At 46.1% G+C, this 15,983-nt stretch overlaps 1 protein-coding gene across 1 annotated transcript; it reads right to left on the bottom strand.

Moving 5' to 3' along the window:
- Positions 1-2,602: 2,602 nt before the first annotated feature.
- Positions 2,603-14,860, bottom strand: LOC149340682 (uncharacterized). The gene is made up of 7 exons (XM_089551165.1): positions 14,587-14,860; positions 12,116-12,309; positions 7,566-7,772; positions 6,671-6,786; positions 5,546-5,672; positions 3,949-4,248; positions 2,603-2,740 (listed from the first exon to the last, which is right to left on the bottom strand). Exons 1-7 carry the CDS (start codon positions 14,858-14,860, stop codon positions 2,603-2,605), a joined length of 1,356 nt encoding a protein of 451 aa, XP_089407291.1.
- Between the last annotated feature and the right edge of the window lie 1,123 nt (positions 14,861-15,983).

Below are 15,983 nucleotides of genomic sequence, written 5' to 3'. Positions count from 1 at the left end.
TATCATTCTTGAAGCCGCAGAGCAGGAAGCATGATCCCAGGTGTTCGGTGTGGTACGATTGCTCGCACCAGCACTTTCGGAAACTGGTTTCACTACATTTCAGGCTGCAGTACAGGCTACACAAGAGCCTGAACTGCACATTTAGGGAGTCTTCATTCTGCACGTATACTCACATGTCAGACGGCGCATGTACTCCTCTCCCAACTTCTCTGAAGCATAGAGTGCGGCGGCAAAGGACAAAGGGAACGTTTCAAAACAGGGGGTGAAGTTTCACTTGAGTTTATTTGAAAAAAAGCACAACTTATATAAACAAGCAAAGTGGGCTTTGGGTATATAATACAAAACCAAACAAAGCTCATTGTTCAAACTGGTTCGTCAGGAGACAGCAGCTCAGTCATGCAACAGAAAGAGTACTCACGCACGTGTGTGTGTTCTTAAGAATGTAAAAGGCCTGAATAACCATTGTTGTCAATTTTCACTGATTACTAATAAGCAATGTCGGAACAACTATCTCAACTAGCACTCCTCTTCCAATGCGGCCGTGTTGGACGCTGCAACATCGTCCTTCCTCTGAGTGCAAAGCCACAACATGAAGCTTCTTTCTAGAGCAGAATATTGTCTATAAATACTTTTTTAGTGCCCCGAATACGAACCTTCTTGGAATGTAGAACATCTGTGGAAGCTATTACTTTGTGTTCAATAAGGGTCTTGCAGGCTTAGTGATGCGCTGTTTGCTTAAGTTTCAGAATCCTCAGCGGGACGGTGCTAAATGTTCAAGGCGGTGTGGCCCTCGTCGTAACAAAACTGCTTTGAAGCAGGGCGGTGTAGTAACATCCGCCGAAGAAAAACTGAGGAAAAAATAACGACTAAAGAAATGACAAACTCGTTTTTGATGGACACTAACAGAAGTTATAAATCACTGTGGATTCCTAATTCCTTCGCTTTTGCTTCCTTTTACGACGCTAGTTGCACAAGAGGAGGTCGACTGGCTTCATGCACTGTAACAATGTGCTGTGGGTCGTGAGCATGCCCGTTATACCTAGTCACACTCAGTCGCCCGAAGCCCGAGGCGCAAGTAGCAAGAGACAGCCCAAATACCACGGTGCCACGAGAGCCTTTGGGCAACAATTCCATGCCAGCCCGTCTAGCATCACATGTCCGGATTGCGACTACGAAATACGTGAATTTCGCGGTATTGCGCAGGGCCGCTAAATTCGAAGGTGAGCACGGGGATGCGTGTTGAAGTTAAATGAAATTGCCGCGACGAACGAAAGTCGAAATTATTGCGCACGTCAAAGAAGCGGCTGAGGCGAAGGAGGAACCTCCCTGCGCGGTCTCTACCCGCTTGTTAATTCATCATCATCATCATCATCATCATCATCATCATCATCATCATCATACGCCTGATTACGCCCACTGCAGGACAAATTAAAGGCCTCCTCCATGCCTCTTCAGTTAACCCTGTCCTTTGCCAGTTGCTGCCACCTTATCCCCGCAAACTTCTTAACCTCATCCGCCCACCTAACTTTCTGCCGTCCCCCGCTACGCTTGCCTTCGCATGGAATCCACTCAGTCAGCATTAAGGACCAGCGGTTATCTTGCCTTCGCATTACATGCCCTGCCTAAACCCGTTCCTTCCTCTTGATTTCGGCTTGGATGTCATCAACTTCACAAGCATACAGCCAATGCATGTACTATCGCGCTCAATATGAGTTGCAACGCGCGGTCATCGACCGGGGCTCGTTCCGTGGTGTGCCTCCTCCAAACAGTCGCTCGGAATTCTGGGAGAAACTGCTGTTCCAGGAAACAACAGCACCCCCGCTCAGGAAAAAGTTTCTCCCAAAATTCCGAGCGACTGTATGGAGGAGGCACACCACGGAACGAGCCCCGGTCGATGGCCGCGCGTTGCAACTCATATTGAGCGCGATAGTACACGTTTGGGGGACGAATGCAAACGCCTAGGCGCCTCATTCATCATTAGCATAATAATAAGGTGAGATTTAAGGAAACAGGCAAACACAAAACTCGCTGCATTTCCTACATTCACTTGATCATTTTTAAAATCTTTTGTCTCCTTTTAATAGTTGTCACATACCACACCCACACCCACTGCTTTGCATTCTTTGCTTTCATACTGTAGTGCACCTTGGAGCTTCACTAGTAACGCTTAACATTTGTCGGGTGCTAGTCATTCATATTTGTCTCGGCAAACGGCTGCATAGTCTTTGACTTTACCAGTGAACGTTGGCTAAGCAAGCACGAGGAAAGCTCTATTAATGTGTTTCGAATCCACAACATGCAATGATATATTAAAATCACTTTAGTCCCGTTTCAATAGCTCAAGCTGTATGTCATTAGCGGAAAACTGCCTCTGCTTAGTAGTAGTTCTTACTAATGCGAACAAAAACAAAAGGTATGTTCTCAAGTGTGTTGGCGCCAGTATTGCTTTTATTTCGAGAGCGCCGCTTTAACATACGAGAGGTGTCACCTGTCATTTAAAAATAACGAGAACGGAAAAACAAAGCGCAAGCAGCTTGCTGCAAGAAACACTAAAAACAATCCGCCACGTCAAGGTTGTCGCCAGGCAATCGCCGTGCAGGAATTATGGACGACCACGGCGTGCTTTCGCCTGGATCAGTTCCACGCGAATGTTGTCGCTCAAACTGCAGGCTTTCCCCACGTCACGTTGGACCTCGAAAATTGCCCAGCCGTCAGAGATGTTCGCAACGTATCTGTCCAGCTGCAGGAGAATTTCGAGGAAGGTTATCCTTATTCCTTTCATTTCATACTGTACACCAAACAAGGAAACCTAAAATTTTCTGTAACATACGTGCAGCTATTGTTACCAAATATGAATACTGCCACACGTTGACGGCAGATTGCCAAGATTTAAAAACCTTCGGGTCTTTTCTACATGGATTACCACGCATTCCTGATCGTGTAAATTGTAGCTTTTTTGGGTACGTTAAACGGGCTCTGAAACACCTTCTGAGGAGAGCACATGAGCTCGCTCAATCACTACATTGCTTTGTCATGAAATTCTGAGGCAAACGATGTACTTCTACACGCAGCAGAGAACCCACAATCGTGCGCGAAGACTGGCAAGCCCTTCGCGATGACTTTTTATACTCGCACCCTCCTCCGTCGCTCGCACCGGCGTATACAAGTTGAGAGGCGACTATTGGTTAGATTCTTTCAGACGTCAGGCAGCTGCTATGGCCGCGGCCATTGAGTCGCGTAGCTCTGGCGAGTCGGAAAACCCGCTCCTGAAGGTCGAGCCGGCAGAAGAGCGCCGACCTTCCAGCGTGCAATCAGTGACGAGAGGAGAGCGAAAGGCGCGAGGACGCTGAATTTCAAATTTTGACTACAGACAACTTAGCTTTTACGAAGTGCATTAAAAAAAAAATTCTTGCTGAAAAATATTTGTGAAGCGGCGTGCTATAATATCCCAGGCATACCGCAATTTATTAGAGCCCCTTTCGGAGCCCTTTTAATAGAACTTTTGGAATTCCCCTCTTTCCACCTTACGTCGGGAAGGAAGCTTCTCAAAGCATTATAGTAACTCAAATGTGTTTACTAGAGGTGATGCAATGCGCAACGATAATATTTTGTCTGTATCAGAGTGCAGTAGCCTAACATTACCGCATATTAGTAGCCTTACCGCTATTGAGAAGAGATTATGACCTGCTGGGCCAATCTGGCCAGGCGCGCCTGAACTGGCTGAGAGTCAGAAGATTAGGGCCATTTTTGCATGCGCTCTCTTCGGCGGGTGGTAGCGGCACACACTAAGCCACAGCTTTCCGTTCGCGTGATGTGTGCATTTTTCATAAGTGAATGCAAATAAGCTGTTATGAACACTGGTATTTGCCGCAGCGCAGATGCTGCATGACGTGGCACGACCGACTAGCGAGCTCTGTCAACCAGCGAAGAGGCAATCAGAAGGGTCACCTTTAGTGTCAAGGAGTGCTCGGTCTCGTAGCTCGCCCAGTAGTTTCGGTTATTAAGCTGCCAGGCCTTGAAGGCGTACTGGTCATACTGGTCGTGGCTTGGCTGTCCGCCGCCGACTGTTGTATTGCAGAGGACGTCGTAGTTGACCATGTCAGCTCGTTCGCAGTCTTCAAACTGCCTCGTCGGTGTGCCAGATCCAACCGCGCCGACAAAAATCATGACGGCCATCGTAGAGGAGAACATGATGCGGTAGTTTTTGCCTTTAGACCGCAAACGCTGCTCTGCAATTTCCGCGTTTGCCTGCATTTGATCAAGAGTGCGAATATGAGCCATAATTTGCCAAGCAGCCAAGTACAATGAAAGAGAACGTGTTCAGAACATCTTAGTAATATCGCATCAACGTCGACCCCCCGCTCCATCAAGCGCCGTGTTAGAAACTGCATCCAGCCAGGAGTAGATATCTTTAAATCATCACTAACACGTTGTCTTTAAACTGGAGAGCACCGGTCCTTTGTGTATTTTTTTATCTTTGTTAAATACAGAGTGGACGGCGACAACCACTTACCTCAGCTTATATTCTGTCTCCGTACAGAAACAGATTTTGTGTACTATTACCCATTTGCGTGAGTGCGTGTTGCCTTTCTACAAGCAACACAGCCAAGGGGCAAGACAACAGGCAGCTGTTCACTGATCTGCTTATATAAGTGGACCTAGAGACGTAGGTGGCTGTTTCGGCTTAGTCCTTGCTGTTCGCCGAGATCCTTAAGATGTCTACTCATAACTTGCAGAAATCAAATGGTAAGAACTTAAATTCTATTGGGGACAAAGTTAGGCAGGTAGCGCGATTGTCAACCAAATGAAATTCGGGCATCATCTGGTGACTCGGAACTCGGCAGTCGTGACCATTCATGGTGTGTCCTTTCCACTGTCTGTAAGCGTCGCCTCCAGAAGCTCTCTGAGTACTCTGAGTACTTTGTACTCTGAATCTGAGTACTCTGAACAACCAACGTCTTTAGCACGACTGCTCGAGTTACGCGTTTCTCAACAAGAAATTTGCAAGGCACCAGGCAACGGAGCAGTGTGTTTCGGCAGGCACATACGCGCTTCGCTAGCACACGGTGCATATATCATGCAATCTCTTGAACCATGGAGGAAAGGCATATTTCAGCCGGCTGCTTATAGCAGGCACAGCATCCCATTAGGCTTCCGAATGCAAACACTCCAAATCCGAACGCTCAGAATATACCGGAGAATTAGGAGATTGGTGTTGACTTTTAAATTCATCAGTACAAAGCATCCTAAGACGTATCCGTGGAACAGGCCTACAATACAATGTTGGAGAACTTTTTGCTGGGCTAGTTGGTCCATTCTGACATTAGTGAAAACAGCGCGAAAGAAGAAGCCCGAAGGCGAAGCGAGGAAGTTGGGTGTCGCAGCGCTCTTTCCTGTCACTTCCTCGCTTCGTCTTCGGGCTTCTTCTTTCGCGCTGTTTTCACTAATACAATGTTGACTTCGCGATTTAAGGAGAAAGTTTGATTTTCATATGACAGAACTTTTTTGCACCTCGTATACGGAACGAGCGCAGCGAATGACTCACGAATGAAGGCAGCAACAATGCAGGAGTCTTTACAGACACGGGGAAGGAGCGACACCCAACCGGAGCAATCAGCGGATGGCTTAGAGGAGCGTGTATGTGGGTCTGGATAATTATCGTGGTAATGAATCTGAAACAAAAAGAAATAAAGAAGGCCGTGTATTTAAGGAAACAGACTATCTCGGGAAGAACACGTTCTAGAAAGGGCAAAGTTTTAGGTGGCCATGGTACGCTGAACGAAGAAAGGTTCCATGAATTGAGATGCATTGAAATTTTGACGCGTACTGGCTCTTGTGAAACAGTTTTTTGAAGATCGTAGCTGAAAAGAGATTGAAAGTGAATTGTTATTTTGATTGCAAATGGTGCCATGAATGTAGCTAGATGTCTGAGAGTCATCAGCGGAAAAGGTCTATCAGTTACCACCAATGACCTATTCATGTTTATTTTTTGCAACAGCAAATTGCAGTAGCAAGAAAATAAGGCTAAACACACATTAAAACTCAGGTGAACATCAATCAGTATGGCAGATGTGACACTTATTATCGAAACCGAATCGGGCTTGGTGGCAAGCCATACATATCCAGACCCCAGAGCAATGGTGGGCGATCTCGATGTGGCCTCGTTCGGTGTCGATTGCGATGACTACAAGCGCGCTCATAAGAACGCTTATATGGATTGCAGACCGCGGTCGCTAAACGCTGAACTTATTAATTAAAGTCAATTAAAGTGCTGCCGAGCCTTTTCTCAATTCTCGTTTACTACAAAAGGAAGAAAATCAATTTTTACTCGTTTATAGTTAAAATGTATAAAACCTTGAACTAATCCCGCTGAGATGCATTTAGCGAGCTGTTTATTTCAGTCGCTCCCTACGGTGTGACACTGGGATGGACTCAGCTGGTTCATAATGAAGAAACCGCATTCAGGTAGTGTCAAAGCGTTGGAGGAAGAGAAATGCAGCGCACACACTTTCAGGCTCACACAGCATAGCTAGACCTATGATTTACTAGCCCGCTCATGAGAAGACAAAATAAGGAGAAAAATAAATTACACAAGGACAGAAAGGAAAATATAAAGCAAACAAGCAAATATTTTCATGTAATGTTAACCGCCGCAGTAAAATTTGCTTACCGTACGTATCCCACTTCAGAAACGAAGTCTGTGATCGCGTCTGTAGTGTGGAACAGTACGCCAATAAAGACCACGGGCTCGGTGTGGTTCTGTTTGTTTACCGCTGTGTCCAGCGCCTGCGAATTACGCAATAGCAGCCGCGCCAACACAGCTCAAGTTAGGTTAAAATCGGTACACGCCAATGCAGCCCGATAAATCTACTCAAATTCCCTGACAAAGCGTCCCCGGGGCTATGGATACATCGAGGAACAAAATACAAAATCCGATATATATAGATGAAAACCATCTTGCTGTTTATTTCTAATCATTTCGAGGCACGAATTCTTCAAAGAAAAGAGCAAGATATTAAAATAAGATAGATAATCAATTATCTGCTGCTTAGAGTGCAAGCCACAGGCCTAATACCTCAATCCACCGGAATTGTTTTTGAGAAACAAAAACGCAAAAAATTCAAAAATATTCTAAAAGAAACTATACTTGCACTGTGTTTGGTAATTAAGCATTGTCTCCTGTCACTGACGGTACCACTAAGAATGTGAAAAGAAGAACAATTTGCTGACAGACGCTGATATTTCGCTACTGGTAGACTCTTAAAATGCATTCTCCAACTCTGAGCCAAGCTGCATTTTTACGGCAGAATATGAAATATGGAAATGATTATTATCACGCGGGCCGATAAAGACAACCAAAAATAATTTCTTCTTGTGATGTTCATTTTCTATTCAATAAAATGACTAACCAAAGCCCAGAGGGACTAAAAGCGAAACAAGAAGGTCAGCTTTGTGAAGTGTCTTGTTTGCTCAGGCGTCTTGTAAAGTAGCAGTCTGTAGGTTAAGCAAGAAGAGATAACCTTCACGTTCGTTCTGACTGCACAAAATACAGCAGGAGGGCTCACCTGGAAAATGGGTCCTAAGTCTTTCGTGTTAGCGCCTCCGAAGCGAGTAAAGTCGAGCACTCCCATGGCCGATATTTTCGTTGTTCGCACAAGGTTTTCCAGCCGGGGCAGTGAGTTCGACATGTCTGCCACGGTGCTGTTAAGGTCCTGGGCGTTGGGCATAGAGAAGCTCACACCGGCACCTAATTGCGGATACGTTGCGGTTGCCTGCATACAAAAAGCGGGCGTGTCACAGTGCTACAATAAATTCCAATTAGGTGGGAAACTTAGCTCGTGCTTGCATTTCTTGGATATGCCACCGCAAAGGAAAACACTACGACTAAGCAAACAGAGCACCATTTTCTCGGCTTTAACGCGGTATCGTTAAAGGCCTCTTTCAACAGAAAATCCGGTGTCATCGTCGGCGTTGTGAGCGAAAATCACGAGCATAGTTCTGGCAGGTGGTGCCGAGGGAGCAATCTACGAGGCAGGTGGACCACCTAGGTGTTGTGATAGTGCGACGTCATCACAACATGCCCACCGGGTAGAGTAAACTGCCCACCATGACAGGTGGCAGTTAATGATTGGTCGCTTGGGAAGAGCAACCTGGGTCGCACAAGGCCCACCACTGGGAGCACCTGCCATCGCAGGGCAGTGGGGCATCACTCAACCGCTGCATTACTGCTCTAGGGGGTGTATGAGGACTCCCAGATATCTATGAATGTAGAGAATAACCTTCTGAATATATAAGGTTGCTTGGTACATGGGGTTCAACATCCCAAAGCAACTCAGGCTATGAGAGACGCCGTAGTGGAGGGCTCCGGAAATTTCTACCACCTGGGGTTCTTTAACGCGTGCACTGACATCGCACAGTACACGGGCCTCTAGAATTTCTCCTCCATAGAAAGATTAACCCATTACGCTATCGCGTCATACCCTTAAGGCGGAGCTTACGTGCCTCAGTGTTTTTTTTCTTGTTTTGTGCTGTGCTTTTCACACTGCTGGAGTGTAGCACTTCCCATGCACTTGGAACATTCTTGCCTCGACCATTTTGGTACACGAGTGCTCGAGCAAAATTGTTTATAAAGCAAGTAATGCGTAAGAATGAGTGTAAAAAGAAAAAAAAGATGACTGGTGATAGTAACATGCGGTGCGACGAATCTGCGCAAGAGGTATCGGTTTCACGTTCCGCTTATACAATTACTCCCTTCCCATTGCATCCTTGAATATGATTTTCCGTCGCGTTTCCTTCCGGCTGCTTAGTGGGGTTCTGATGGATGGAATCTTCTGGAGGGTGAAGATGGGCGGATGGTGTAGGTGTGTGGTTTGTGAACGCAGCTTCTAGACCATAGAAGTGGGTGGCTGGGCGGAAGATTTGGACGCACGGAGTTTTCGCCGAATCAGGACTGCATATCTAATACGCGCAAAAGAATTGTTGATATAAAAACTTGCATGAAGCCCTCTTTCTGCGCAAAGCGATTTTTAGGTTTCCTTCCAAGCTTGTACTTCAGTTGTTGATTTCGCCTTATGGTTGCAGGAGTTCAGAGAAAAGCTTTAAACGGGGACAGCTGGCGCGATTTAAAGGTGTTAGAACTGCATGAACATAGGAGTGAATAGAAAAGATGCGCTTCATTCGGCTGTTCGTGTGTTCCAATGGCATTCTCCTTTTTCTATAAGCAGGCACAGTTCTAACGCCATGTATTAGATTTCCCACTCTGCAGTAGTGGAAGTTGAAAAATAACGTGCTTTTATTTGCGCTTTTCCGTGTACTGTTTTCAAAAGGTTGTTCACTGAGTTCGAGCGTAATAGTTCTAGTTCGAGCTGGATTCGAGCATGAATATCTGGAGCGGTTTCTTTCGGATTCTTGTGATTTGTTGGATGTACTTGCTTACCTCTCTGAACTGTACTTGCTTACATCCCATTTTCACTGGCCTTCAATTTCATTTGCATACTGTGCGAAGAAAATATACCTCAAAATACGCAATCAAAATACCACCTTGCGATTTCTCAGCACAGCTCTAAAAAGTTTCCCATATTTTTTGATTGAGTTACCATGAGAAAAGTTTATTTTAGATGCGTATAAAAGATTTTCAGCAGTTTTCTTTTAGTAGGAATTGAAGGCAGCTTTCGAAATTGGCCTTCTCGCATCCTGAAATAAAATAGTAACACAAAGATGCATATACTGTAATTGGAACTCGCGCAGGGACTGTCAGTCAGGACATTTTATCTCCTATGTGTTTGGATGCAAGCGAAGTGAGACAGATGGCAAGTATTTTGCCATAGGAGAGGTATGAATCTTGTGGTCTATTCAGACTATCGCACCGACACTCCGGGGAAAGCACCTTTCCTTTCTTCCACCTTCCCATCTGGCTGGTCTCCGCTGTGCGCCTCTTATTCTAAGACCATGCTCGGTCCCGACCATCATCGACCACATCAGCCGCTCCACAGCCACCGAAATCTGCTCCTTCCTAGGAAGGAACCATCACAGTTCGTACTGCCACCCTTCTTATGTTTTGCTCCTTACACCTTTTGCCTTTCACTGAAGACCTCTGCCTTTTTTCTTTCGATGAGCTGGCAGGGTCAAGCAATCATTTTCCTTACACCCATTCCCCACTGTACCTACCTCCTCCCACATGGAGCGGGTGACCGATTCCGCCACAACCGACCAGAAAACGGCTACATGGAGAGGGCGGCCAAAGTGGATGCATCCATTAGGGAACTCTGGATTGGTGCGATTTGTGATGGCCCAACATGGCCCACTTACAAGGAGAACCAACTATGCCTGCTTAGAGGTGACCGTGCGCGCCCGCTCAAACTCCTTGAGGCCTCGTCTGCGTGTGCAGTTTCTGCTTCGCGGGAGCAGGTTGCCGTCGCGCGGATCATCGCTAAGGCTTTAAAGCTAGGGTCACTGGATTAAGGCGTCCTTTTACATGGTAGATACTTTAGTGCTTCTCTTATAAGCTACTGCTGGCAGTTGGTTCGCCCAATGGACTGCACATGCTGGACGGTAATAATGCCTACAAACACAGGAACTGAGAAGAGAGCTAGTCAATGTGGTCGTATACCTTTTCCTGCATGGTTAATCCCTGCTATTGCACCTATCCTATCTTTCTGTATTTACGCTATGCATGGGCACAGAATATTAGTTGCCGTACAAAAATTATGCAGATAACCTGTGTGGGAAGACAGAATGCCGAAAACTGATTCTTACAGCTTGGACCTCGGACCGTAACGCGTGACATTGAGTGCAATAATAGATATCAGCCCGCAACGTCTTGTAAATCTTTGTAGCGAGTAGACGTCAACAGAATAGTGAAGAAATCGACACAGTGTTACGTTCATTTCAGGTAGAGCCAGACCAGACACTTCCTCTTATATAATTCTCCGTTCAATCAGACAGCGCTACAAGCAGTCTTTCTGGTAAGGTATTCAGTGTATATGCAGAAAGAAATGAAAAGAAACAAAAAACAGGTGTGGACACTTTAGCTCAGCCTTAACGGGATGACGCGATAGCGTAGTTGCTTAATGGCCATATGTGCAGACTTGGTCATTTCCGACATTACATTCATAGTTCCCCGGGAGTCCTCACAGCACACCTGGCGCAGTGGTGAAGCTGTTAAGCGATGCACCACTGCCCTGAGATGGCAGGTGCTGCCACCAGTCGGCCTCGTGCGACCCAGGTTGCTCTTCCCGATCGACCAATCATTAATTTAACTGCCACCTGCCACGGTGGGCAGTTTGTTCACTATCCGGTGGGCATGTTGTGATGACGCCGCAAAGTCACGTGACCTAAGTGGCCCAGCCGCCTCTTAGGTTGCTTCTCAGGGGATTTTTCGCTCACGATCAGTGACGCCGACGACGATGCCGGAGTTTCTGCGGCATGAGCTACTTAACGCTGTCGCGTTAAGCTTCCCGGGCGACCAATGCGAGTCACATGTACGGAATGAGTCAGCATGGGGGCTTAGCATTTCGTGAGCACTTTGTGTTGATGATGCGAATTCATACACACCAATTAGATTTTAAGCTAATTATTGTTCTACGTGAGGTGTTTCTAATCTACTACCCATCAGATCCACCCCGTCAGATGGCGCTTCTTTGCCTATTTCTTTTTGCTTCGAAGAGCCCGCGTACTTTTCTGTGTGGGAGTGGATGAGTGTTGATGAAGACAACGATTGGCGAAGTACAGCGCGAGAGCCACATATGAAACTTGATGCCAACTAGGATACAAAAAGCAGACTATGATAAGATGGCAATAAAAAAGGCGGGACGAATGATTGCGTCGATGGCAGAATGGTCTGAACTAGCGGTCAGCGATAGCAATCAGTTCGCGTTGTTTTGGGTTCCAATCGCGCTCGAGGCCATAAGTAGGGTGAGTTTTATTTATGGTTTGTCGGTTATTGGTCACCGACAAACGGCCACCGCCGGCTTTTTGTTCTCATAAGCGTTATAATGGCAGCACATTAAAGCAGCGTCCTATGCTTCTGCGAACAACACCAGAACAAAGAACCTTGGATTAAATTACGCGTCCGTCAGTTCACTAGATGCCATTGTTAGTGAGGACGTGGCCTTACATTTATGAATGCTTCCCATGAAGCTTGTCTGTACAGCGGGATGAAGTCTGTGCCGGATTTCATGAGATCAGGGAATATGGCATAGTCGCACCAGCCATGGCCGAACACCTTCGGGTCGACGAAGCTCTCGCCAACGACGCAGATGACTAAGCGAGGTGGATGTGTCCGCGTCGTACGGGTCGTACTCGGCGTAGCTGCATAGGATCGGGGTTGGAGTTGTTCAAGACAGAAACTTTAAAGTACGAATACATTGTCGAGGAACCAGTAGCCGTTGAGGCGATTCTTTTAGATTGTTTCTCGCTTATACCATCTACATAGGCTTTAGCAGCCGTGCTAGTTATAGAAGCTAATATTCCGCCGCTTGAGCCTTTGTTCTCTGTTTGCAACGCATCACATTGGCCATTGTTACGTCGGTACCAACGTTTGCATTCCCAGACAAGAGCAGCATGATGCTTTATTTTTAAAATAATAAAAAAAAACTGGGAGAAGGCTGCTAATTATGGGACATCCTGCATTAAGAGCCCTGCTATTAGTCGTTGTGTATTAACACGAAAACAATGGTTCAGACGGAGCTGTGCATAGTGCGGTATGCGCTTTTAGTTTCTGCACAGTTCAACAATTACGATCGAACTTCGCTATAACGAATATGTTTATAGCTAAATATCGGATACAACAAACGAATAACTATTGTCCTTGCAAGCTCCCATACAAGGCCATGTCGTTGTTACGGCTTTTTTACAAAAAAAAAAAAAATTACCCTACATAGCGATATAAGGAAGCCTAACTGAGCCTTACTCAAGGGTGTGTTAAAGTATGCAAAAGTTCCGTAGCCATTCCATGCGCAAAATTTATATCATCGCGCATGACCGCTTCCTCGAGCGCCACACCAATCTTAAGCGAAACATTTCCCACCTCAAACAGGCCTCTTTCAAGGGTTTCTCTGAATGACTGGTTGGCTTCAGCCCGACTACATTTTGAGGCCGGTGCGAGCATCTTTACCAAAACTAGGCCGAGCAGGCCACTGTACGATGTTACGCAGCACAGTGCGCAACACGATGAGGACGGCCGACCGCGCATTGACAGAGTGCCGAAAGTTATTGTTTCTCTCGTTTCCTAGTCTCCTTGCTGCAAGCGGCCCACTGCGAGCTGGCTTGCTTGTCGGGAGTCGCGCAGAGACGGTGCGAGACCGCGATAACTAGGCTAATAAGTTAACGCTGTAAAACAAAAACTATAAATCACAGTGAGCTTTTACCTTCCTCATATCGCATTAAATGTGAGCGCTATCAAACTTCATAAAAATTCGAATGTCACACGGACAAAAAAAGAAAAAGTCATTCGCGCTCTCTTGGGCGACACGACAAAAATGCGTGAGTGGTCGCCGTTACGGACTGTGCTCATTGACCGCACACCGACTGCTTTTTAATTCCTTTTATTTTCCGTCCTTGGCGTGTTCATTCTCGCCATATTCTTGTAACATCGTGACATTCGTAATTCTATAATTTACATGCGTTGATCGCCGGGAAAGCTCGTGCTAATCATGGCGCAGTGGTGCAGCGGTTAAGCGATGCGCCACTGCCGTGCGGTGGCAGGTGCTGCCACTGGTGGGGCTTGCGCGAACCAGGTTGTACTTCCCGTGCAACCTCTCGCGATCGATCATTAATTTAACTGCCACCTGATACGGTGGAATGTATTCTCACAATCCAGTGGGCAGGGGTTGACTTCTAGGGCTTCACCTAGGGCTTCACTTCCTCAGCGAATTGTCCCCTCTATTGCTCACATGTTATAATAGAGCAGCAATGCTAACGGCCTGTCTGCATGCATCCGTAGGTGGCTGAGCGAATGGTTCAAGGCTAACTGGTGTCTAATGGGAGGCCGAGTAGCATAGCTTCACCAAAAGCGCTCTTCTGCACTCTCAGAATGGAATACTGTGAGGGTAGACCTCTCAATTCTGGGATGGGCCATCTGCGGTGCTTGCTTAAGCTGGGATTGAGAGAAAGGCGTTCTCATGATGTAGGAAGGTGAAAGCAACCTTGCAGATTGCACTCGATGCGCTTGTTTGCTCCGACACAGTGTGGAAACTCTGGACGTTGACGTATTTCTCTTTCCAGCGCTCAGATATTGAGAGAACACACAAAGGCTGCACAAGAATGAGAGAACGCTTAAAAAGCACAATTTATAAGTAGGCATAAATGTATCTATTGTTAACATTTCTTTCCAGGTTCTCTACCAAACGCAGAAAGCCTGTGATATATCGTCCTTGCTATGACAAGTGATAACGAGTGAGATGATGGTTATTGGCATCAGTGGGAGTGCATGGATTCAAGTTCCGCCAAACCGTCAGTATGAAGTGGTGCAATCGCAGTGCTGCTTGCTTCCAAATTGATCCAAACTGGACTCTGAAGAGCCTGTCTGGACAAGCATGGAACAGAAATGGTTGTGGCAGAAAGAACAGAAGCCTGTTGCTTGCTTACATGCGAGGGTAGGCACAGTTGTCGGCGGAGAGGGCACAGGTGTTGGTATAGGGGGCGCAGGTGTCGGCGGAGAAGGCACAGGCACTGGAGTCACGGGCACGACGGTGGGGACGACCGAGTCAGTGGTCTCTGTGCTAATGGTTGTCCTGGTTGTGGTGGTTTTGGGTACAACGTAGTGGCTTCTGCCACCGTCGCTAGACCCGCTTCCTCCGTTGTCAGAGTTCTCTAATTCATCGCCTGTAAGATAGCGGAAGCGACCAACACACTCGTACATCTTAGTCGTCGCGGGGTAAAATGCAGGAGTTTTCATGTACATATTTCTTGAAACCAAGAAACGAAAATTGTTGTTAGCAACTTCAGCTGCCATGTAGCGGTCCGCAAAGTTGTCCTGCGCTGGGAGCGAAAGTTCTTTGAAGACGTCAGTTTTAACGGGAAAAAGGAATTCTAAATATCAATACTGGATTCATTTCTATGTTTGATGGAACGTCACGCGAGCAAAGGCAGTGAAGTTACTTTAGTTCGAGGTATAATAATGCGAAGAACCGATCTTTTCTTGATGTAAGTTGTTGACGTGAACAGCGCGAAAGCAAGACGATAAGGAAAGCGGAGAGGAGTTGGACAGTTTAACAAAATAATTATTACTTTTTTTCTGTTGCTGAACAGTAGAAAGCTACAGCCGTAGAAATGTGACAATGTGCTATGTGCATATCTAATAAGTACAGTGGCCTAACTATTAGGTAAGTACTTAGAAAACATGTCACAAGAAGAGATATTTTGTGCCATTGAATGTTTTATTATTTCATATTATTGACACAAAGGGTGTTAAACGTGAAGCACCATTTCAGACTGTTTGTTCCTCGAGATTTTTTAAGGCTGTACCAACTAGAGCACAACATTTCTCTTCCGTACGTTACTGATGTCTTTATGCGAGATATAACAGCAGTTTCCGCTTTCCTTGTTATTAAATAGACTACGCAGTTACTTGATATCGGACTACACAGTTGGTTTCAAATCCGAAAAGTTATAAAAATAACTGGCGCAACCTTCAGTGTCAGGCTGTTCGAAGCTATCGCATTTTCGTGATATTTCATTTTAGAAATTACAAGCAATTTTGTTTTCAAGTTTTTACGCGATACTTCGGGAGACAAGAAGAGCTCTCTTCAGTAGTGAAGGCAGTGGATTTAGAGAAAGTGTTCAATGGTAAAATTGGCAGTGTAAAGGGCTGGAAGAAATCGACCCAATACAGGAAACGCATCTGGAAAGGTAGTGTTACCTCCTATCGTGTGTAGTTCATTTTTCGCGCCTTTCACCTAAAGAACTTGCACAGACTCAGTGAGCAGAGTGTCATTTTAATATATTCCGGCTATTATAAATATACAAAGTTCATAAGCCCTGTT

The sequence above is a fragment of the Amblyomma mixtum genome, chromosome 6 (genome assembly GCF_055824585.1).
Source record: "Amblyomma mixtum isolate Tamu chromosome 6, ASM5582458v1, whole genome shotgun sequence".
In the NCBI taxonomy this organism is placed as follows: domain Eukaryota; kingdom Metazoa; phylum Arthropoda; class Arachnida; order Ixodida; family Ixodidae; genus Amblyomma; species Amblyomma mixtum.
This window is presented reverse-complemented; position numbering and strand designations above follow the sequence as displayed.